Below are 27,149 nucleotides of genomic sequence, written 5' to 3' on the forward strand. Positions count from 1 at the left end.
TTACTTAATTGTGCTAATTGGGTACGCATGCGCATGCGCCGGAAGTAAGTTTCTAAGTCAATGAATTTTGATTGCGATTAGATAATTTTTCAATTGAATATTCATTAACCTAGAATCAATAACACATCATGAGATATTTAGACAGATTTATATCTGCTCTAAATTAACCAGTGAGGAAAAATACGGAATCCTAATTCGATTAAATTGACCGATCGACCGCAATACGTCAGTATGATGTCGAGCTGTCAAATCTTTCAAATGGTATTTTATAAATTCATCAATCGGTTCTGTTTATAAAGATGTAGACAATATTGGCATGAAATATGACTGTATTTTATAAAAATAAATGTAAACAATGAACACACACATCTACGCATTTACGATCATAACATCCGCAACGAGAAAATTAGGTCTTTATATTAATTTTGCGGTGTTGAGCGTCGTAAACAAAATATAGGAACTGGCTTTCTCCTGACGATGACTATACGCGTTAGTGATGTTTATTTTATGATGCACATCACATAATCTAACGGTTTTCTCTTTAAAATGTGTTATAATTCAACTAAGTAAACACTTAATTACATATTGCGTCATGTAAAACAAAAAAGGAATGAATTTTAAATAGAATGGAAAACGGAACGTTTGTCACATTACATGATTGCAACTTTCTTTTCCACGTGTCGCGGTTGACAATATTTATTTTGTTGCGAAATCTTGGCAAACTGATAAACCGATATACCGTATTTGTTGTGGCCTATTTCGCTAGACTGTATTTGTTTGCTTTTAACGATATCGGAATAATAGAGCGATACGGAATTGGGAGACATTGTTTGAGGAATTATTGTAGAGCGTTGCTGTTCTTATATCAATGTTATTTTAATACATTTGCTTTGGTATTTAAACGTGCAGTAAATCAAACAATACCGCACTCATCAAAGCGTTAAATACAAACAAATGATTCTAATGATTAGGTCCATCACGTGTTGTTTTCTATCTCGGAAATTACGAATATATTTTGCTGTCTTATTCAGTTTATTATGCTAATCATTAGGTTACTAGTTGTATAAATTAAATCATTAACGTGAATTTTCAAAGTCGCATCAATCTGAATAATTATTGAAATCTGCTTTAATCGGTTCTTACAAAACAAGTCAGAAATTCGAAGTCTTAAAAGTCAAAGTTTAGCAAACTATAAACGATTTGAAAATTAAAATGTCCTTGACTTTTGACCATAACAAACTCAACAATTGCAAACTGCAAGCACGAGATCAATGGCCATTGCCCATATATACATCGGACAAATGCAAATGAATAATGCGAATCCCCGACATGTCCGTTTGTTCGTCCACCCACGTACTTTGTACGACTATCTGTTGATACCGTTGTTTTATTACTAGCATGCAATGTTTGTATTAATAGCTTACGATGTTCGCGCACGGTCACATACACCCCACCCCGCCTATAAATGTTCCCGATTGATACATCTTGATTGATTTATTTATTGTAATGTTTCGGAACTTTCCTTGCAGTAACCTTCCACACAATTTGGTTGTTCTCTTTTTATATTATCTATGAAATATGCTGTTTATTATTCTTTCAGTCCATATTGATGCTGTAAAACGTTTGCGTCAGTCTTGTTTACGTTAAAATCTAGCATATTTATAATAAGGTTGTGCGAAATAAGGATGACTAGCGAATACCAAATATCAAGTGCTAATATGTAAGTAATGTTAAAAACCTTGTTAAACCTACCATTTTAGTTTTTAGACGGAGTGTAGTAAACAAGATACTTCCTTTACACGTAAAACTTACCTTAGTACCTATATAGAATGAATCTATGACAAGTTTTACAACCAAATTATGATTTTGAAATAACATTACAGGTTTCGTAATAGGCATACAAATGAAGGACAGCAACATTACCATAAATTAATAAGTCTCACGGTAAAAGTAGCTATTTACAAGGTAATCATATCATTTTCTGAACGAATTCGAGCGAATCGGACCACAGCTCGTTCAATAGTTGTGAATAGCAGTAATAGCGCTAAGCGATGTTAATGTATGTATTTCTGTCAAACACGATAGCGCACCTACTTTTCCACTTGGTTAGTAACCATAGTTATATATAATAGGCTGTTAACCTTTCTGAATGTCTTCGTGAAAGAGTTTATTGTGATGTTTCTAGATTTTCGATACGAGTTGCATATATGCAACACTGTTTCTTTAAATTCATGTTTACAGACTTGTAGCTTTGGCGAATTAATTTTTAGGAACGGCCAGCCGCATATGACTCTATTTGAATAATTGTTTGTATAAACGTATTAGGTAGTATGACCGTAGAGAATATATTATAGTATTGGCGTTGCAGTTAAGGAGCAATACATTTAAGAAACGTCTATGCAAGATGACAACGTGAAGTAAGTAGAACATTTCGCTTCTTTACTTCTTCATAACTGACACTATTTTGGTCAATAAAACTTAACGGAGACTTAACGGCTACACCTAGAGTAAGCTGTAAAAATTTCATGTTATTATTTCACAAACATGCTACTACTTTAATACTGTACATCACATACTACCTTATTAACAATCGAGGAATTAACTCAGCCAAGTTAAACCATGCTTTGTATCTTTCGATCAAGTTTGAAACTATCTATCAGTAAGGAAGACAAAACATGGATTCACTCCGAGATACGTTTACTAATAAGGCAGTTTTTGGTACACAGAAATGGCTTATACTGACATATCGAGATGTACCTATAACAGATATTTTTTAAATACTTTTTTATAAACACGCCAGCATTCATGTCATCAATCGGTCATCATAAAGCACATTTCGTTCCACATTCGTCGTAGCACGGAATCAATGGTGTATAGTTCTACTGCCTTTTAAATACCGAAAGTGGTTATGCAACGAGGAAATCATGTAAGTTAACATATTTCGATGATATCGGCCCACTTTACGCGGTACATGGACGCTACCAACGATTTGGTACACGCAAACGTTTGATTACCGTAATGCCTAACTGTTGCATGATGAATTACTGTGTTAAAAAAACATCTCATTTGATAGGTCTATGATTTATTGGTGAAGAGATCATTTGTAATTGTTTAGAGATGATCATTGATAACAACATATAATTAGGTAGACTCAAAGGTTTAGCAACGATAGGTAGAGCAAGTTTATACGGACATACATACGTAAAAATAACGCCATTTTCCCGTAGGGTTAGTCGAAAACCAGAGATGAGAGCAAGATAGATGTCACTCTTATCAAATAACTTAATAGAGACCCTTGTATTCAACGTTAGCGGTTCGCGAAGGTATACTAAATTCCGTATTTAGAAGTCAGTTGACGGGGGAATGTTTGATACATCTAATCTAGATTAATCGTGCTTGCTAGGGCTCGCTACTAGTTTTCGGTTTATAATACACAATTGCTTGAAATTAGCTAAAATATAAATTTTAATTATAAGTTTTTAAATTAATCACTATTATCAAGCTTAAATTAGCTATTAGAAACTCTCGATATTATCATAATAATCTTCGTGTTAGTCGTTCAATATTGGGACATGCTAGGATCATAAATTGGGTACATAATCAATTTTTCAATAATAAACTTGTCACTGTCAATATAACATATTCGCAAGAGGTTCGTGACAGAAGAATAATAAATCATAGTAACTTTTCTTTGAAGTGAAATAATTGCGATCTTACATACATACATAATATCACGTCTGTTATACCTGAAAGTGTATGAAATACACGCGCTTTTCGTCCTATTGCCATATACTGGGCACGTTCCCAAACTCCGGACTACAATTATGAATAATCCATCCATACCATCACTCCATACTAATATTATAAATGCGAAAGTAACTCTGTCTGTTACTCAATGTCGACTAAACTACTGAACCAATTTGCATGAAATTTGGTATGGAGATATTTTGATCCCCGAAAAAAGACATAGGATACTTTTTACCCCGGGAAAATTACGCATTCCCATGGGAAAATTCAGTTAGCGGACGAAGTCGCGAGTAAAAGCTAGTCCAATATAAATTAGAAAATTACCAATAGTACTTTGTACGACTTGGGAACGAAACCTGGGACTTTGTGTTTAACAGTCGTATACACTAACGATCGCGCCACAGTGAAATTGTAATTTGTGAAACTTTCTCCATTATAAACATGTAGCGTGCATTATTTTAGTATGATTGTATCATTATGGTTTCTTTTGTTGCGATGTGATCGGCATTGTAATTGATAACACGCGGTGCATTGACAAGTTGAGACAACGTGTGGCCTCGTACATATTACTCGTTATAATGAACCCAGTAAGGCAATGTGTATTAATTAAAACTTTTACTACGTGGTGATATGTATTAGAACCATTTCACATGTCGTTTTTGAAAATATAATAACTTTTACTAAACAAACTGTGACCCCACGATACAGGCATGCCTAGTGTGGGGACCACTGTATCCGTAGATTTATACTCAAGTGCACAATCTACTACTAGTATGATATCCTGATCTCATTGTAACTTGTTGTACTTTGTATTATAATAAACGTTTGATTTTTTTAGTATATACAAAAATCTTCAACGAGCTTTCCGCCCGCGTCTTTCTTTACGCTTTTGGAATTTGACCCTAACAGAGTGGAAGTGCCAGAAATCCTATCTTAGTACTATCCTATACTCTCCAAGAAACATAACTGCTATAGGGTAAGTTCGCCCTATCGCGTCCATCACCTAAATCGCGTCCATTTTTCGAACCTGCCTATAAAAATACTTGCAAATAAATATAATATCACACTGATGAACGTGAATGTTATAACTGTCAATAGCTCAATTTGTACGAAGCACGCACATATAGACAAAAGCTCCGAGTGCCTAATTAATCTCTGTAAAAAAAAAAGTTAATTTTGGTTGTTCAACAACGGAGTGCAGACGTGTGGGATTTAAAAAAAAAAAATAGTGTGCAGCGGCGTGTTTGGCGGTAAGTCTCTTTATGTTTTATGTGAACTTGAGGACACATAGATGTTTCGAGACATGAATCATAACATAAACTAATGATATTAATTACTAATTTGCTTTTTTTTATCTATTAAATAGTTAAAACAGGGTGGACGCGAAGTGCTACACTGAATTTATTAAACTACCACTTTGCGTCCACGATGGACGCGAACTCATCCATTTACGTTTTAGTTAGTTGTTTATTTTTAAGTGATTAAAATATTAAAATGAATTGGGTTTTCGTTCATTTTGTCATTAAAGTTACACAATTGTAATACCCAATTTGCGTCCACATTATTACGATTGTAGAAAAAGTAACAAAGATAGATCGAAACGTGGACGCACACTATTCCTATAGGCTATAATCTTGTAACAAATCGCGTCCGTCTTTATTAAATAATCGCTTTATTTTTTGTAAAATACTGATAATAGGATAAATATTAATATTTTATTTTATTCAGTATTTTAAATCTAGTAGGTCCAATAAAATGTTTTCTACAATTCTTTTTTCTGTTTAAGATGAGTTCTTTAGAGTCAAACAAGAAGAAGGAAAAGGAAACTTATACAGAAGAAGATTTGAAGAAAGCTCTAAGCGACATTCGAGAGAAAAATAAATCTGTAAGTCAAGTATGTAAAGATTATGGAATTCCCAAGACCACAATATTGAATAAAATCAGTGTGCGCTGACCAGATGGAGTAAAGAAACCGGGACCAGAACCAACGCTAAGTGTAGATGGTGAAAAAAAAGGTAGTTGAATGGCTTTTCAACATATCCAAATGTGGATTCCCAGTGAAAAAACAGGAATTATTGGATACTGTTCAGAATATCATTCGAGACGGGGAGATTAAAAATAAATTCAAAGATGACCGTCCAGGTCAAAGTGGATTGAAATTTTTTTGGCCAGAAATAAAGAAATATCGCTTAAGAATGCGGAGGGCATTAATAAAGCTAGAGCCCTAGTAACAGAAGAATCAATCAGATTGTGGTTTAGAGAACTTGAATAATATTTGGAAAGTATGAATCAGAAAGATATTTTAAGTGACCCAAAAAGAATTTTCAATGGAGACGAAAGCGGTTTTGCTTTCTGTCCAAAAACAGGAAAAGTTTTAGGTCCAAGAGATTTTTTTAACAATTATATTCTTAAATAAATAAATTAATAAGATCTAGTGTTTCTTTATATTTCCTTAATAATATCACCTCCTCATACCTTTTCTAAGCTGGTGGACGCGAAATAGTCCCAGGGTGGACGCAATTTGGATTTTGTGGACGCAAAGTAGGTGAAGAGGCTAATTCTGTGGTTTGCCTTTTCTTAAAAAAAACTCATGATATTACAAACGAAACTGAAAGTTAATACTAAATTAGACTATATAGTCACTACATTACATACATTTTTTAATTGAAACTAGTGCTACAACATTTTTATTTTCTCCTTCAAACTTGCTAACTGCACTAAATGGACGCAAACAGGCGAAATGACCCTATTTCAGTTTCTTGCGTTCGGTAATTTCGGCTGTTCTTTGTCTGTCCGTCAGTCATTCAGACAGTAACGTAAGTTTTATTATTATATGCATTATTAAAGTAAATCCGGGTGAACATTTGAAGCAGGGTCGCTGTGAGCATAGAATGTTATTTATTAGAGGTATTATGAGTTGCCATTAAGGAAACACAATTGCTAAGATTAATAATGAAGTAATTCAAAAAATAATGGAACGTAAATTAAGACATTGGAAATACTGTAAAAGTATCCTTTCAGCAGGGTTTTATGAAGGCTTAATAAATCTCTTTACCTTCTTAATAATATACATTTATACAGTTTCTAAGAAAACTGTAATATTGCCAAGAAACTGAAGGCTAGATCTTACTCATCGTATTAAGAGGAAATCAGTAGGTACAAGAAAACCGCACAAACTGTACTATTTACATACCTACATACATAAAACGGCGCCTTGCACAGGGGTAGACAGAGACCAAAGAACAGCATTTGGTACGATCCTTACAAACTTTTCTTCCTTCATTTTCCGAGAAGTTACTTTTTACTAAAACTATATTTATTTTTACTAAAACTATGTCTATAATTAAACTAGTCTTGTAACCATTTGTTTCTTTATACTTTTAATTCAAAATTAATGAATTTGCGAGTCACCTTGAGTTGAAAATTCTTGTCAAAGCCGGCAATTTACTTGAACGTAAACCATTGTTCTTGTACAAAATTGTGAGAATCGATGTAATCGCATTGTTGTTAGCTGACAAATTAATATAGAGAGAGTATTTAAGATTCGTCTCTCTTAATTTACATGTGCAACTTGTGAATACAATAGACGACATTTTGGATTTTCTTAATATCAAGACTTTCATCAGAGCCAAAAATAAGTAAATTATAGGACTACCAATCATATTAAGGCTAATGATTAGTAAATTGAATTGTAGAGTCAATCTAAAACAAAAATAGCAGCGTGTCCTTTCTTCCTTCACTCTTCCGTATATTCTTTTTTTATATGTAGACATGATTGTATTTTGAAATAAAAGCGTAGTAACTGCGACAAAAATATTAACATTCCGCACTTTCCATCTCCATCTAAAACTTAACTTAGTTTAATTAACTAAGTAAGTCCGACCTACCAGATCCATAGGCCTGGATGCCTTTGTTTGGTTGCCACTACTCACTAAAAGTATTCAAAAACATAAATAAGTTATTTATAACTGAAAATATTGTTGAATTCACTGTGCATTTGTCACAGGTTGTTTAACAAGCATCGTGTTACTCAACTCGACGCTATTCACTCGTACCCAAGGTGAGATTATGCTTTGCATTTTTTATTAGCACTGCCTTGTCCTGAAATGCTTTGTGACGTGTCCATGCGATATGACTTTCTATACCTTAATAGCGGTCGTTATACAATAGATTATGATCCTATTTGTCCATGTAAATTGCCGTCTCCTACACTCGTCAATGCCTATATTCATACGGCTAATGTGTTCACAGCCATTTTCATATTGTCGTCTTGTTATGTACGGAAATTGAAAGTAATGAAGCCCCCCATATAAATATAACTTGTATGGTTTTGTTTTGTTATAAATAATAGACGGTCCTATCTTTTTGTAGACAATAACATTTAAGTTGGATTTAAGAATCGTATTTCGTTCTTGATATATTATCACAATTACGATTTCCTATCACGACATTCCAAATTACAAAAATAATGGATATGTCAATTTTTTTTATGCAATAACGAAGACGAATGTATTTCGTGCGTTTATTTAATTGCATGATTATCATTTAATTGAAAATTAGTAATTGATACTTAATGAGGCAATGGATCTTAATTACAAACATGCTTCTCAATTCACCTGCGAAATTATAATTACGTTTATCTAGAACGAAGTAAGAAACTTGTTCTAAATTGATATTCTGAGACGCAATCACGTTTACGAGTTTCAAGTACAACAACATGACATGTTGTAATGTTGCAGTGCTCAGGAATAATAGCTCATTTACATCATAAGTTAACAACTAACACGATTTGTTAATACGCTTCCGAAGGTACACTTTGTCTAGCCATTTTCCCACTAGCGTTTGCTACTATAACATTTGTGCGCTCATTGTACACTGTATGAGATAATCCCATTGTTGCTCTCCGTTGTATAATAATCAGCTGTAATAATAATTTATCTGTCGTCTAATTCATACCTAATGTTTTATTACGTCATGGATTTTGTACCTACAAATCAATGGGAATGTTTACCTTCTGAAAAATAACATACACGCTTTCTGTTCTTGCTAAAGTCGTTCGTAAGTTATTTCAACTATTCGGTGACTTTTCATAGATGTTCGCTGTAATTCAGCTTAATAGTGGGTTACAAACAGGTTCTTTAATCGGCTCAGAACGCTTCGAAGAAACCTCAAAAGCGAAAGGGACGGCTTGAGGATAAATACCTCATTTCGTATTATGCGTAAAACGTCATTTTATTTACGCAGCATGAGGAAATTAGAGCATACTGATGCTAATTTACCAAACACATTTATTATCGTTTTGTTTTGTGTCAGGAAGTAATTCATCGAACCGCGAACGATCGGATTATTACGATTCAACTGACATTCATTTGTAAAAACGTATTCAAACAGACTTGGCGCTGACATTCTGGAATTTAGGACTTCCTGCTGCCGTCACTGATATACATAGATACTTAGTAATTAAACTGTCTGTTCATGTGTTTCCATTAAACATGCAACTATGCATCAAAGGCTGCCGACAAACATTTTAAACATGGCAATCAAAGGTGTCGTGTGAGCCTCGGATTCCTGATTAAAGAAAATGTCATCGCTATTTCGTTCACAGAAAACGATTGATAGAATAAAACATTACCCTCCTTTCTGTGGCAGTCGGGTAAAAATATGTGATTTTTTTATTGAAAAATAAATTGTAGGTATAAAAAAAATCTAAGGAACTCCAAAAGTTGTTAAGTTATTACGTGTCGCATTATGTAGCTGTACATAATAATCTAGAAGTATAATAATATACTGACTTACGTACATATGTCTATTACATGGCGTTGGAAGTATACTTAGATGTTATCTTACACGGTTCGTGTATCATGTGCCTCTGACGTCACACATGTATTGTTTACTTCAATTGGATCTGTGACTTGATAAATGTATGCAACCGTCTTTTGTTCCTTATGCATCGAATTTATTGTCGGCATGCTTAAATGGAACCTGCAAACGCTGTCCTACCCATGAATAGGATGGTAAAGGGACTGTGATGATGAAAATATATAAAATTTAATCACGGTTGAGGTTCTCTACTTGAGATATACCATACTATACCATAGATATATTCTCAAAAGCAGCCACGGCTTTTTCGGTTCAATTCGGTTTTCACGCAAAACAAATATATGTTTATTCACCCGATAGTTTCCAAATATTTGGTTCAGATTTCATTTACACTAACAGCAAAAGTTACAAGTAGATCATGATTCCCAAAGAAAATTCTACAGACCGACCTTAGAAATTTGCTATTACAAAGAAATATGGAAATAAATATCATCCCTTGATAAAGAACTCTATATACCATCAAGTCCTTCGTAAACTAAAAAAGAGTTACCGTCTTTAATGTAAGACGAATATTTCATACGCTTCAGTAGCTAAACCACATACACAACTGTAATTCAATATTAGCCTAATGATTCTTGCTTGTTGTTCCGTAATATTCTCAGAAGCACAATCAGTTTCGAAGAGATGTTCCCAGAATGGGGACTAATGAAAGATCTGTTATTGTTTATTTGTTGCCTGCCTACACCATAGCGAAACCATGTTATGTTTTTAAAGATAATATTATGCTATATCATTTAAACATGAGGGCGCATAAATTCCTTTAAAACCTTTGCTATGCATTGTTCATTACGTAATTTGTAATACAATATGGCGGATGCTTAGTTGTAAGTATTTGAGATTTTGATACGGATTCTTGATAAAGATCTATCGTGAAATCATGTGCGTTGATGTCGTTTGTTATTCTGGTAAAAAAATCGTGCTTGTCAACTTTTTACATTTATTAGTGCTTACAAGTTCACTAAACTTCGTAAGATTATAAGTTTCAGATCACAAGACTTTATATTTATACTATAAAAAATAAAGATTTTCTCTCCACGCTACAAAGATTTATGTATAACAGAATGACATAACAGTTATGTATTTTAAAATATTCGCAAATTCGTCACATCATTGGTCAGTTTTTGGTATTCGCCGGTCCGATACCTTAGGCTATTATTATCTAGAAACGACATTCGCAGAAACCGGTAAACAGGTTTTGTAGTGGGCCCTGTGAAACAACATTTATCTAAACTGATCCATCGGCTGGCAATCTAACAGATTTACATATCGATGCAAGTAATAACAGTGTGTGTAAAATTAATGGTTCTATTTCATCAAATTAAAAAGCCTTGCCGCGGTCTCAGTGTTGCTAGGTTCATATTATTATGAAAATGTTGATTGTTGCGTTTAGTATTACAAACAGAACACACTGAAATAATTCCCAGTAACAGGTGAATCAAATGATTAAAAAAATGTTTCATTAGGAAAATTACGTTGTGATATCTTCAGTCCAGTTTAGTTATAACATTATTACCGTTTTAAAGCTGTATTAACAGGAATTGCTTGCATATCCACCATCTTTATAATTATAGCGAAGGTAGAAAAGATAGGCAGGCGGCTTGTGTATAGGTCTGCACTCAATTAGTTTCCATCAGAGAGTGCATTAACGATTCCACGTAAAGAAAAGGAGGTTGCGATGTGCGCTTCAATATAATGAACTTATTAACAAACCTCCATTCTCATTACATTAAGGAAACACTGGCCAGATACAAAAGGTTCATAGACATTCGCTTATTTAAAAACTGTTTTTATTATTCTGTTTTTGAACAAAACTTGTTCTATTAACATAACGATAGGAGTTCGCCATTTTACTCGTAATAATCTTCTACAATACCTGAATACGTGAAGGTCAATATCCTTAAGAACTACACGCGCACATACTTACGTCTTCTTTTTTGAGATCCATTAATTTGCTTTGGGATTCCTCGCATCATTTATCCATCGCCCGATTGCATGATCACGTCTTTTCTAAGAATAAGGTTTAATAACTGGTCACCACGCAGTCCAAGGCCACATACCTTCCAAAGAGAAGAACCTTTCAACAATGTGATCCAGTCATCTATTTTGTGGTATTCTGATGGCATTCCTTTTTAAATTCAAATAAAACAATAGAAGTAACCAGCTGTCAATCATGTTTACAGCACCTGTATTGCACATTTCAAACCATTTGTTGATGCTAAGAATAGCTCGTGTGCTAAGAGCAATTGTTTATCCTTTTAGGGAGCACACGCGTGATCATGTGCGTAAAAAGTTTGCGTACCGGTGCGCTATTATGTTCAAATATATCTTGGTATGCAGGTGCTGGAAAACATCTGGAACCAATCTGCTGGATAAGATATTTATGAGTTTTAAACTTTCAGGTTTAATGTTAATTGTTAAAACAAAAAGTAAATTACGTGAACCTATATTTTACTTTGACTGACTCATTGAGACAGCTTGCGACCACGGCCAGTGTCGTGCTATCTTGGATCAAATCACATAATAGATAATAATACACGTAATAAAAGGGCTTTTAACGTTAATTCTCGTATAACATTAAATAGCTATTAAATATATTTATAGATAAATTAAATAACGTTTGTAGAGAATAGTGCAGTAAGACCTGTGACCGGCAGTCAGCTTGGGAATGTCCCACTAACCTGTCATCTTAAATGTTCACATAACTAACTGCGTTCGTACTACCGTCTCACAATTTTCACATAAAATTAAAATTATATAACATAGTGCTATCTCTTTCTAAGATAATGGGAAACCCGTGGTATTTATTTTCTTCGGTGATGTTGAAAGAAGCCCTTAGGTCACTGTGGGTGCAAGGTTGGTTGGAGCGTTTTGAAATGAAGTTACGGTCGAAGCACTTCCGTACAAATTGATTGTTCCGCTCGTCAATCTAATTAGCGATAAATGTAAGATAACGTTTCAAAACCTTTTTTCCGTGATTCGTTGTAACATTTTGGAGTAAACATAAGTTTACTCCAAAATTTTGTATATAATATCCAGAATTATGCCAACTATAAAGTTGGCATAATTCTGAATGATAAATTAAAGAGATGTTTTCATAGATACTACAATGCTTAGTGCAGAATCGAATTAAGAAATATTGTTTTCATAAATTGATAGAGTATTCTTGAAGGGGATGCACAATTCCCAACCCGCACTGAACCAAACATGGTAGATAAATGTTATATATTCCTCTCATAACGGAAAGAAACTCGTGTCCAGCAGTGGCACTATATAGTGAGTTCCATATGTAAATAAATAGCATAAACGAACAATGGATAAACAATTTAACATATATAATTACTAACAACATAATTACTGACTTAGCAAGAGAAATGAGTGTTGCGTCGACAAAGAGATTGCATATCACGTATTTATATTTTCACGGTCTTGGACAATCGTGTTGGTGGATTCCTTAGCTCATACTCATTCATAGTCTTGAGTAATTACTAGATTTACTTACACGTTGAGTAACGCAATGTTTCTTTATCCATGAACATGTATTATTAATCTTTGTTCTTATGGAGATAACAGGACTTGCTAATGCACTGCTAAATAGCTGATTATTAATTAATACGAACTAATTATTAAGGCTAATCAATGTTGTTTGTATTGGGTTTTGTTCTTTTTCAAAAGAACTCGATACTAAGTCACGATTATCTTTATATAACTAGCTAGAGTAAGTAAATATCAAGTAAAAAAACAAAATTATAAATTCAAGGTTAAAGTTCAATAATATTTGATCAAGTGACAGTGTTGTAAATAAAACCTATAAAACAAAAATATAACTTATTTAACTAGTATTCGTAGAAAAAATGCCAATCTAAAGTCCTTGATTTTGTCTCTACATTGTACTACCGGTTACCTAAGATTGGTCATGCCGGCCGGCAGCTCAAACTTAACAACCACGACGATGTGTTTACTTAAAACAGGTCTTGAGAACCTATTCGCCGATGCTCAGTAATACCTACTCACTACAGAAAAGACGCAAAATACCAATACTCAATAGAAATAATCAATTGGATTACAAAACTGTTAGCCTTGCAATCAATTAAAAAAAATTGAAACAGATTTTTGGGAATTCCGATTTCTAATATTATAATTCAATTGCAAGACTTCACATGGTCGAAACTTAAAAATGCATGCAATATTGTTTGCTAACCATGACTGATGCCACATTAGTAGGTTTCATACGTAATCGGATAGTCGATGACCGATCACGGAACTTAGGGCGCGAAGACGTTTACGAAATATTATGTAGACAAATATTACTCAATTGTTGTACGCAAGTAACATACTTTTGATAATGCGTCTCTTTCTTTTCTCGTGTTCATATCTGCTGTTTGTTACTTAGCTTTTCTGAAAAACATTTATAAGCAAATAATTATTTGTTAAATAAGAATTTTCCGAGGATAAATCATGTTTCTTTTGCAACAGCTCTCGATGTTTTCACTTGCTTTTATAAATATTAAACGTTGAAGATCTTTAAAAAGTGTTATTTCCTGCGTGTTCAGGCATTTTCTCGATCTCAGATTTATAGCTAAGTTTCTAATCTTTTTCTTATTGCAGACACACGAATAATAATACTAACAGCAAATGTTGTCACGTATTGCAGCAATTGTAGTAGTTTTCATAACAAAATTTACGTCTCGTCAATTTAGCTTATAGACCGACCTACCACACTGCCCAAATTCTCTCACACTATTTTCATCTTTATATTTCTATATACAAGAACTAATTTACCAAAGCAGCGCTTGGTTTTGGTTCGTATATTGTGATTGATTTATATATCATTCTTTCTATTGTCCTATGAAGATTTATAATTGTGCCTACAAAGGCGACAGCTGTATATACGACTATTACACAACAAAATGAATGAAAGGTATGTGCTATGACTACGGTAATTATTGTAATAGATTCTTTAGTAGTTCTAGTTGACAGTATTAAATGTTGTTAAAACGAGATGTGCTTTAGATCGCTTTAAGATTAGATTGCAAAGATTACATTTTTATTAGCCTTTACTCGCAGCGGGTAAATAGTAATTGATTTTCCCTCTATTAAACAAGGCGTATCAAAAGCTGACACAAAATACACATTTAATGCTAAATAGAGTTCTGTCACGTGTTTCAATATTACTATATTTATTACCTATCTCTGCTATCTCATTTAGAACGAGCATTTAAGATGCGTTTCAGCCGTACTCAGAAACCGCCTACGCAACAGCTGAAGCTAGCCGAAGGTTTCACAATACCCTTGCCCGCTTCAATGAAATCTATCAATGGTGCGCTTTATCTAGCATAGATCGTATTTTCCCAACAAATCTGAGTACATGCTGAATGTAACAAGTTAATTAGAATAATAACGATGTGCGGCCATGCATGGATCTCGTTCCGAATCAATGAGTCAGCCTCCACAGTCCCGTTTCCTAGTACGTACACATAATAAACAGTATTGACCACTCATCTGATTCGTCACTATTATTGTACGCGTATTGACTTTTGACCATAACAAATTCCACAATTCGTCATGTAAAGGTGTAGAACATAATTTACGTAAGTCTTGTTATATGCTTATAGCGTTAATGTCAAATATTGAATATATGCTTTGGTACAAATTACAATTAAATACTATCGTAGCAATTCTGCTTAATATAAATTTCGCAGAACATAATTATGATTAATTGTTATTATATCTTGTCAGTAAGGCTTGAATGCCCCACAGGCAGGTAAACCATGTCTTTAAAGGTAGGGCATTACATTTGAAGGCGAAAGTGGACATCATCATTCAGTGTCGGTTATGGGTATACTGGTTTATGACAACAGGATTGCAAGCCTGTCAAATGTTGCTCACACTGAGAAAGCGTGACGAACTCATCAAGCATCACGGACCTCACATCAGCAATCTAGGACAATCCTTTAATACACGAACAAAATTCAACAGCTGGCAACCGTGAATTGAAATCTCATTGCCGACATTTGTCATTGTGGCATCATAATTTCGCTTTCAATAACATTGAAAAACTATAACCACGTGTTCGTAACACTAGATTTTAAATGGGGTCACAATTGCTACCGATTTCGTATATTATGTGTGACAGAAGAGCAATGAGAGCGAAACAGTTCCGTTGCCAAACATTTGGCTGTAGAAAGTGACCTGTCGAGACGAACTCGACAAAGGTCGGAAGTGATTTCCAATAGTAACGACCCTTGACGACGCGCTCACTGAAACTTAGGACAATTCTCAATGAGCGGTTTCTAATTTGATGTTCTTGTTTTTCTTTCCGTATTTTGCAATGAACAAGATAATCTCATGGAAATCTAGTCACTAGGACATAATCTATACTAATATTATTAAGCTGAAGAGTTTGTTTGTTTGTTTATTTGTTTGTTTGTTTAAACGCGCTAATCTCAGGAACTACTGGACCGATTTGAAAAATTCTTTATCAGCGCTACGACTAATAAGAGCTGAGTACCAGTAAAAAATGTTACAAAAACGGGGTAAAATTTCATCCATTCTCTCTTCTGTGACGCAAGCGAAGTTGCGCGGGTCAGCTAATATAGTCTAGTCAACAGCATAGTTTACTCTAGTTTGTATATTATTATGCATTAGATACATTATGGTTGTATGTGGTATCTAACGGGTTTACCTTTATTCTAAGTACCTTACACATACTTTGCATTTTTATGGTTGGTAAGAGCAATTATGTACCGATTGTACCCACACAATACTGAGTTGACAGCCTGTAGTAGCTCTCCGGAAGCTAGATGCCGACTTGAAGACATATTCATGTACTATACGACAAACGCAGACGCAAAATGACCGATCACCGTGCCGTATTTGAATAGGTGTCAATGTCGTGCAAAGAAAATACACAGATGCGTAATGCTTTAAATATTATGAGATGAATTAAGTACGAAATAAAACAAACAAGAAGAATTGATTTCAATAGCATGCTATTAACGTAACCCAAATGTTGAACTGTGTTTTTCAACGGGAACATTCATATATTTCCATAGTAATTAGAACAGTCTTAAGTGTATTATATAATCCAACACTGAATTATCTCACCCGTAATACTTTTATTTATTTTTGTTTCGTTATTAATAGGCTTTTAATCAAAGCTTGTACAATAAATAGGACAGCAATTTGTAATCATAACAAAGAGAACTTTTCTTTATTTATATTCCTACGTTTATTTTCCTTGAAGGAAATGTAAAGGAAGTTTTAGACTTGAAAATAGTGTAATTTGCCACACTTTGTAGACTATGTCGTTTATTCTAAAATAATAGGGAATGACTCTGTTATTATTGAGAGGTTCATAACTGCTACCGTTCTACCATATTTTGGAAGTGAATCCAATAAAGTCTGATGGAATCCAGGCCTTCTTGGTCGGCAAATACTCGAATGCACTCTACTGCTTACGCACTTGGACCATCATGGTGAACGAATTTAGTAACAAAACAGTTATCTTTTACGACGATATTAAGAGCACTTACTTCTGATTGGACAATAAACAAATCAAATGAACCATAACGCACAAGAAAGTCGAAAATCCGTGTCAATGTGAATAAAAGTGAAATGTTATGAATATCAAATTATTTAACGAAAATTTCTAAACGGGAAACACGTTTGCCATATGTTTTAGTATTGATAAAGTAATTATAACATCGGTAACTGTGAAAAGTGTGTCAGTCGGCGACCCGACGACATTCGTTCGTCGTTCACTGACTATTTCTTTAAGAGAAATGCAGTTTAGTACCACTCATAAATATTGAACCGGTAGTCTGCTTTTTCTATTAATAGATATTTTTCTAAAAGTGTTACGGCGACCACGTGGGAGGTAATTAATGGCGTGTAATTGAGGAAACCTCTTGTTTTGAATTTATTAATAGGGATATTAATTAATTTAAAAGATATCGCTATAAAGTTAATTCTTTTTTTGTGAGCGGCTGTTTCTTTTTACAATAATTATTATTAATCGTTGTTTATTTTTCGTGTTTGTTTTGCCCCTAATTGTGATTTCCCTATACCTAAGTTGTTCTATGCCCAATTTTATCTAATTATAGTATTTTATATTACAATCGTGTTACACACACACATATTCTACCGCTGCATTGATGATATCAGTCATTGCCGCACATAAGTGAGCAATTTGATTAATAAAATTAACATGTGAAAGATAGGTTGGTAGGTAGGTACTTCCCCTTCGTTTAGCGAGAACTTTCTAATCCTGTAAATAAACACTATATAAGCCTGGAAACATATAGGTACTTTTACTAAAGTACTCAGGTATCTATTTAAACTCGGCTGTTTATGTTAGGTAACATACGGCAGAATTCGTACACCTAAATATAGGTGGGTCAAGTAAAAATAGCCCTAACGTTAAATGCTTGCGAATGAATGAGTCGCTGAATGATTGTTACGATTCCACAACAATTTGTTTAAGATATTTGGCGCGTTTTTCATTTCGCTTTGATGTTAACGGGAGCTACCACACGTTCCGTTTGTTACGAGATTTTACGTGAGTGCGATTGCGGTTTCAAAATAATGTTATCCGCATTTAAGAGCACGTTCGGTCAGCACTGGAACATTACATCGGATCGGACATTCACCCCCATTACAAACCTATAAATCTTCGTCGTAATAAAATCTGTTGTGATTATTCAACGTATCCTGAATATCTGCTCTATAAATTCCTTCTCTCGGTTATTAGGACATGTTTACACGCCGCATTTCAGCAGAAAACGTAATAACGATCGGTAAACGAAGCCACCAAAGCTGAAGCTTATTTTTAACTGTGTTTTGGTCAAAATGTTTGTTGAATTTCACAATTCACCTGCATTTTTAACGTTGGCTCATCTCGTTTGGTTCAATTTATACTCGTTGCGACATTGGCATATTTATGACATTAAATGGCCTGTCAACACACTATAATCACCACTGATTGCCAATAAATATTCGGGAATCGTTTTATACGAGAAATATATTGCAATTTTGCTGAGCCTTTACAGTTATTTCGCGTTGTAAGTGGGCTTCACTATATAACTCCTTGTTACAGTCATAGAAATAGCTTATTAGTCATTCCTTGTAAGGCGTATCAGATAAGATGCGAGTAATGCATAATATTAGAGATAAAACATAATAGATTCAATGTCCTAAGACCGTTTGAACACATCATGTAATAGATGTGTGTCATGTTAGCATTTTAACTGATGCTGCGTTGACCCCGAAATGAAATTGCAGTTTCTAGTGTTTAGAAACTATTATGCACTTTCTATTATTATGATTTGGTCTAAAACGGATTGTATTAATCTAGGATGGAGTTGTGTGTTAGTGTGTTGGATTTGACGTCAAAGTAGTCGGCTGTGCCTGTTAAATGATGGAGGAAAATGTTCTCACCGGGTTTCGTGATCGCGTCGACTTGTTTATTTGCCATAAAGAGTTGAGAGCTCTTAATCATTTTTTCAGTAATGGAGCAAATAAAATATTACTTTTTCGATTAGTAAACACGACTGACTAGTTTAACCAAATCCTTTTTTGTACAGTAGAGAGGTGCTTCGTACCTTACAGCAGATTTATTTAATCCTATCCAATAACGATCAACGTCATTTATTTGATTTCTGAAGACGTAGAAAGTTACATTAAAGCTCAGCTTATTTAATTGAAATGTCAGTAACAAATTGCTGTGTTAAAATAAATAATTAGTATACTTAGTGCGTGACGTAATAAATCTTACTCTACCGTATCATTAGAGCAATGCTTGCTCTACATCTATAAAACTTTCGCCTTTACGTATTAGTTATTTAACTGAAGATAAGGAACGAATTACTGTACCGGACTGATATTTTTCTTATTACATGTTACATTTCTATGGGTGTGTAGGCGAAGATACGATAAATACTAATCAAATTTCTATGGCAGAGACTAAAGAATGGCAATTTCTATTCCTTTTCTTTTTTCTAAAAGACTACTCCCACACTAAGAATTGCTCTTGTGTCGCAAAACATTCGCAAACATACAAACAACGGACGCAAAATACAACCAAACCCGAAATAACGATAAGTGGATCGTACTAATATGCCGTGTGACGACCACCACAGAGCGCCACAGAGCCCGTCAAAATTTCTATTATTCCTTTATTCCCAAAAAACTTTTTTTCTTACGTTTTCATTCACTCACAAAGGAAAGAAAGTTCAGTAATAAATAGTTTTCGTGTTAAACATAAAATAATTCATGTTAATGCTAATAACGCAAGCTAGCGAGAGGTTGTATGTAGGAAGTAAAAGTGACCCACAGGTCGTTAGGCAGCCTATTGCGGCTAGTTATACTAACAATAGACCTAGACTGCCTTGAAACCGGATAACTTTTTGAATGTGAGATAACAATTTCGATTTTATTATGTGCCTAGAACTTTTTAACTAGTTTGTTCCTATTTGAATGGACCTTTTCGGTAGATTCATTACGTACTTTTAACCAACTTAAATAAGGACGAGGTTCTCAATTCGTTGTAATCTATTTTATTTTGACTTAGAACTCGGTTTGTGCCATATTTTATATGATGTTGCTTATTTATTTAGCACGTACTAAAGAGGATTTGTTCGTATTTATTAGAGGAGTCATAATAGTGCATTTTTAACTATATCTTTAGTAGATACCTACCTACATACCTACCTACCGTTGAGAAAAATGCCACATGGTGTATGCAGTAGGGTAATATAATCCTTGCAAGCTGAGCCATTATCGTGAACAAATATAACTTGTGATCAATGAAGAGTATCGGATCGTGACAGACCAACCCATTGAATCCGCACCAATACAATACAACAACATTACATTGATGAAAAGAAAAAGTGACATTTTAAAATCTCGGTCACTGTTTTTCGACTATTTGCGAGCAATTTTACTTTGAACATTGAGCTAGTAGTTGTAAAGATTATTTGTTTGAGTTATAAAAGTATACTTATTCGTAAGTTTAGAAAGGAATAATATATGGGAAACACTAAAATGATAAAAGGAGTGACATTTCCTTTTCAAAAACTTTTAGGTGAACCCCCAAGAGCCAGGTGAATTCATAAGGATACTTAACTTAGAGGTCATCTACTTTCAAATAACTTTGTCATATCTTTTTTACAAATTTTTCCTATGCTCTTATTACTCTATTTTAACAAAAATACAGCTTAGCAAATTTTATACAGATGTTTAAAGATGAAAATAAACCAGCCTACGAAAAAAAACTAACTAACGCCATCTATCGACAAAGATATTACTTACGCTACATGATACATGTTCAGTTCGTACAGATAAAAACTAAAAGATGGCGCTGCAATACGCACTCGAAAAAAATCCATGTGCTTTATCTAGATGGCGCTACTAGTGGAAAATAACGTTATGGCCACAAACAAAACGATATCAATAATTAAATAACTCTTCACCAATTTTCATTAAACTGAAACGTTTTTTCTTTTAAGACATTATTTACGAAAGTTTAAGTTTTATTAATGTTGACGGCAAATTAAATGGTTCAAAGTGTGTATGTTTGGTAACTGCATTGGTTCGGCGCGAGCTCCCAGATTCTATTCTAGATTCCTCAGTTAGAGTAAATAATTATTTTTGGACATATAATTACCTACGTACTTTTTTTAAACTTTGAAGAAAACTTGAATTAATCAAAAGATTATTGTAAGTTTTTTATTGCAACAGATTAATTTGTTCAGAGTGATTTTGTAAAATAATGTTGGCTTTATAAAGATCACCTACTTATTATTTGTTTCACTTGTTTGTAATGAGGAACATATTTTTTCTGTTTAGATACCTAATAGAAATGGTTTTCGAAAATAAATAAAAAAATATAACTTAACATTAATTAAAACTTGGAATAATAAAATAAGTACATAGGTATGTTCAAGAAAAACACAAGGTTACCAATAAAAAAAAACAAAACTCAAATATTATATACCTATATGGTTTTACTCAGGCAGTTTAGAAAATATTATAATGCAGACAACAAACTGCATAGTTGGGTAAAAAAATCGAAATTTTACGGTTGCCCATTTATTTAGCACAAGAAAATGAAATTCCTATCGCATATTTAAGAGATCTAATTAACGCCGATCGATATCAACATCTGTCCCCCTACATCAAGTAAGAACAGACGCATCCAGAAATAAATTGTAATCAAGGACCATCCATCTTTCTGGTTTTGTAAGACCAAAAACGCGTTGGCCGTGTAAAATCGACTGCCTGCCTCTTGTCCGGTGGATCTTGTTTCAATTTTTTTTCCTCGTTGAAGATGTATCAGACGCATTATCCAGGAGGTTTGGTATCGGGGAGAGGGCGGAGGGGGGAGGGTACGCTGCGCCCGTGCGCGTGCGCATAACTCGAGCGTGACGTCACACGAGGGCTCGGTAAAAAACGCCATGAACCCGGCCGTCAAGGCCTCCGAGACTCCTGCATTTACATGTTATTATACCTACATAGTAATAAGATTGGCTCACGTTTGCTCCAAGGGCATAGTTGCATGTCTATTCGAGACATTTACATATGCGTAGTGCTCAAAGAATGTTTGAAGAAGTAAAGGTCGAAATATTCCAAAGAAACGTAAAAACCTGAATGCGAACCTTAAATGATATAAAAGTATTTAGTTCGTAATTTATATTTTATAGTCGGGTAAGTGGGTATGAAGCTACGTTGGATGAGTGTGTATAATAATGGGGATTCCGGATTGCGCTTCACATCAATAAAAGTGTAATATGTCTGCAGAAAATGATGAGCGACGACGCGTCCGTTACCCACCAGCGGAGATCAATTTCCTTATATCACGACTGTACACAGTTAGAAGCCCTATATAGATCACTATCAGACAATTTCGATATTGATACGATAGTAATACAGAAATAATGCACGTTTTTATTATCAGCCGTTAGATAAACGGATCTGTGATTGAAACTCCCACGTTCCTTATAATTTTAACTATTTTTTGTAATTTTTTACGCCGTTTTCCTTGTTGAGAGATCCGTTTCATGGTTATTTCTACGCTTTATTCGACTCAGCTACATCACGGAAGCCGTCCAAACCTACTTTAGACAACACGCAACATGCTAAAGAACCTTTGGCATCTTCGGGTACTGTTATGGAAAATTTTGATTGACACACAAAGCAACAAAGTAAAGGCACTAAAAACATATTATAAACATGCAAAGAACTTCTAAGAAATCCAATTACAAGAACAATATTTACAAGACTCTTAATATGTGTTATCAATCTTGAATGTTAATTCTCTCGAGTCCGTGTAAGCGTGAGTCATATACAAAATATCCATGACACTCAAGGCAATTATTTTGTTTTACAGGTGACGGTATGGGGCAACAGCACAGTGGCCGAGGTAGCTTGCGAGCCGCTCAACGAAATCGGAGCTGTAGTATCTGGTCTTCCCTCTGCTCCGATATCAGCTCCATTATCCTTACCCATGGGAGGAAATCTTCCCCTACCTGATTCCTTGACGACCCCGCCTCCTTCTCCACCGGTAGCGCTATTATTCCTCGGAGGATCAAAAGCTCCCGTAGAGCCGAGGGCGTCGGCGATTGTTCTTGAAGGAGAAGTACTCGTAGTGGAATATCAGCCCCCGCAATGGGATGGAAGAGATTTGGAAACATTCATCGCCTGGGAAAAGATTTATGGTTAGTATTAATCATACTTTCAACTTCTTTATAAATTGAACTATTTATTTCCATCATATTTCGCTCGTTGTATGACGTTTGGTGGTTTCTGCCTATGTAGTGCAAAACAACATTCTCTGCGATCTTTCACCGCTGCCGGTCAATGGGGGAAATCCAAATGACGATGACTTAAAGATTAATAGCTGTAAGAACTTTTGTAAATCAAAAGTAACGGTTAGGTAGCTAACGTTAGTGTAATTGTATTCATAACATGTTTGGTTATTTTTTATTACACTTGAAAATATTCTATTGAAGTAACTTTCTTTAAAGAGGCTCCTTAGCGTTACATCAATGTACGATACGAAGTACGTTCATTCAGTATTCCGCTGGCAGACACAGCGATGTTTGTAGAAAGCGGTTTGGCAATAAGACGCATACGCATGCTATTGTCCGGTAATCTTTCCTAGAAGGCGCTTTTATGCATTACGTATGCAGCCGCCGTGACTGCCATAGCGAGTTGATTCAAGTATCCGCATCAACCGATTAGAGAGGTGACACCACTATTATATTTCTTTTATCAGATCTGAATGGACGTTTGAAGGATTTCTATCGCTAGTCTGGTTTTAATTTACTTGCGTGTTTTAGACAGAGAATAAGGGATTTTATACAGGGCATTACATTATCTCTTTAAAACACGTTGAAGTCAAGTTTTAGGTCATTCCAACGATGAACTTTAAATGCAAGGTGAATCACGTTATCAATGTGCAGCGTGACCTCACTGCCGCCCACGTACATTTTTGTAGCGCTCGTATTATGCAGATGTTTCAAGTAACACGGTCAATAACCGTCAATTATATCAAACTGGTGCACATGAACGTAATACAATTTGCATGACAAATACTTTCTCTTTTATTACAGCTTCGACTCTATTTTCGGCGGTGGAGTTATATGGCAAGCCGCTACTACGTGCCGCAGTCATCACCAAGGAAGAGTACCATCTTTTATTCTACTACTTGGAGTCAGTCTCCGAGGCTAGCGAAGCTCTCACAGAACGTATGAGAAAATATATAGATTCTGGGTTACTTATGACTGAAAGCAAACCATTAGACGACGAAACAAACATCGACGATGAGAAGTCGGTCATAGAAGAAGAACAAAAAAGTTTACTGACGGAACTAATTCAGGAAGGAGTGCTCACTCAACAAGACGTCGATGCGTCATCCGTGATAACAAACTCGGAATTCAACGACTCCAATCTGAATGACAGTCGAAAAATCGACGACGATAATCGTTCTAGTGTTTCTTCAGTTAGTCTTCGCAAAGTGATAGTCGACATTCCAATAGATTGCGATGAATCAGTGGCCGACAGCTCGATTATAGAAACTAGCGATAATGTGACGACTGTGACCATTAGAAGCGGCGGCCAATGTTGCGCCGACCACAGGATATCGGCTGATGTTACCGATAACGTGTGGGCTAACGTCCGATGGGATTTCTTAAGTCCCTCCGATTTCGGATACGATCAAATTCGAAGTGTAAAAAGAAGTCGGTCCGATTCAGCCATCACGCCTGTATCTCAGAGGAAAAACGAAGATTTGTATGAAAGACTTCACGAACATGAGGTCGAAGCTGAGTCTTGCGGGAGTATTACTCCATATGAATCGATCGAGGATTTGTACGACTGTATCAAGAACTCGCAATATAGTAGTGCTGCCGCTGAGGAGTCCTCGCCGTCAACGGAGAGTCAATCGGAGCCTCAATATCCGGACTACTATGAGAAGTCGGGCGCAGCCCGGCAGAGTTCCGCGAGTAGCGAAAAAAGCGGAGCCTCATCCGCGTTTCCGTTTTCGAAATGTGGTTCGAGCGATTCCACGGACGCGTTCACGTCGTGCGAGTCGACTAGCGGGATAAGTACTTTCGCAACGAAAAGTATCCCGGAGTCGCTGAAATGTCGGGAGTTGCCTCCTCCGCCGGCGGATGGAGATTCGAGTGAAAGCGCGATTCTATTGAAACAATTGTTCAGTGGTGAACTGATGGACGCTTACAGCGAGTTCCTGTCCGCGTATCCTTATGCACGAGCGTTGCTGCGGCGGAAAATTCGCCGTGACGAGCACTTCGCAGCCCTCGCTGACATACGCCGAGGAGCCGCCAAGTACACCATTAGCGACTACCTCGAATTACCGGTAAGTACAATAAGTATAAGCGCTATCAACGGTATTACATGCATGCAATTGAATTAATGCCTACACGTATTGTAGAGTGACAGTGTTACGAAAGTCAGTAGGATAAATGTTTCTTCATTGCACTTGACCTTACGGAGAGTTCACTCGGAGCGAGGGTGGAATGTAATGAATGTGTCAAATGTGGTCATTACATTTAATCGGCGAAGAAAACGAGAACAATGCGGGGCTGGAGGTAGATTGATTTAGATCGAGAGGTTTAATCGCGAGCGAGCGCGACAATGATCCGTGCGACACGCGCGCGCGCCGACCATTCAATGCTAATGGGCCGGAAGAGTGCGCACGTGTAGCTCTCTCTCGTGATTATAACACACATTGTTTCCCTCCTCACTCGATGCCGCCACTACTTCAGTTTTAAATTACATGAGATATCGGTACTTTACGAACTTCATAATTTAAATAACTATTTCTACAGTAGGACTGTAAGATTGCTTATGGCCTTAGGATCATAAAGTTAAAACATAAAACTAAATGCCGACTAGCTACTAAGCCGTGGTTACGTTATATGCTTTGTGGACACTCTTGCCAGTATGTGTAAAATGCATTCGTGATTCTGATCCTATCGACGCGACTTGCACATTCAATGATAGTTACAAAACGCCCATGTCTAGGGTTGACAGTCTTCAGTACGTGCCTTGGGCTTTTAACAAACAAATTAGCAAAATTTTGTCACGAATTTAATTGTTTAGGCTTACACTTACTTAATTCATGTAATAAAGAACCGAATGGTCTGACATACTTGTAAAATCTATTTGAATAACTCAACATAAGGTTCTGATTGTGAGTGAACTTCGTTTCATGCAAATTAAATGACCCGTGGCACAACAAAACGATCGAAAGCTCCTAATAAACAGTTCAAAGGCTTTGTACTGTACAGAACATCATATCGCTATAAATAAGTAAGAGATTTTATATGCGATGTCGTCGTCTTACCGTAGCGAGTGCACAGAGTCGCAATCACGAGAAAAATCTTATTTATTGGCTCTTTGAACTCATCTACATGGAATCTAATAACAGCCTTTGCGTTGTTGTATGCAGATTTAAAATAGTAGGAGGAGTTAAATGCGGTTTAACAGGGCTTAGCGTTAAAGTGTCCGCCGCACTTACGTAGATTAACTTTAAGCGTAAGTTATAGATCGTCTTTGAAGTAAAATGAGCTTCTTTAGTCCCTGTACTCATGTCGTAAGCGTTGGATAACTGGTTTCTATTTATTAAAAATGTTCTTTATTTCTGTCTCGGTGATTACTAGATAAATAACAATATCACGCCTTACATAATTTCTATCCGCCTTTACAAGTTATATGTGATTTTAGTTATATCTATACTAATATTATAAAGCTGAAGAGTTTGTTTGTTTGTTTGTTTGAACGCGCTAATCTCGGAAACTACTGGTCCAATTTGAAAAATTATTTCACTGTTAGATAGCCCATTTATCGAGGAAGGTTATAGGCTATATATCATCACGCTACAACGAAAAGGAGCAGAGTACCACTGAAAAATGTTACAAAAACGGGGAAAATTATGATTCTCTTATGTGACGCAAGCGAAGTTGCGCGAGTCAGCTAGTGATATTATAAAAAGAGTCAAGGAT

General features: G+C 35.3%; 1 protein-coding gene across 1 annotated transcript in view; it reads left to right on the top strand.

Moving 5' to 3' along the window:
- Window positions 1–27,149, top strand: part of LOC142979529 (uncharacterized) — a 129,187-nt gene that overhangs the window by 29,208 nt on the left and 72,830 nt on the right. Inside the window, exons 2-3 of the mRNA XM_076124483.1 lie at window positions 23,012–23,339; window positions 24,237–25,501. Coding sequence (XP_075980598.1) covers window positions 23,012–23,339; window positions 24,237–25,501 — 1,593 coding nt within the window. The remainder of the gene's footprint in view (window positions 1–23,011; window positions 23,340–24,236; window positions 25,502–27,149) is intronic.

This window comes from Anticarsia gemmatalis, chromosome 16, assembly GCF_050436995.1.
Source record: "Anticarsia gemmatalis isolate Benzon Research Colony breed Stoneville strain chromosome 16, ilAntGemm2 primary, whole genome shotgun sequence".
NCBI classification, from domain to species: domain Eukaryota; kingdom Metazoa; phylum Arthropoda; class Insecta; order Lepidoptera; family Erebidae; genus Anticarsia; species Anticarsia gemmatalis.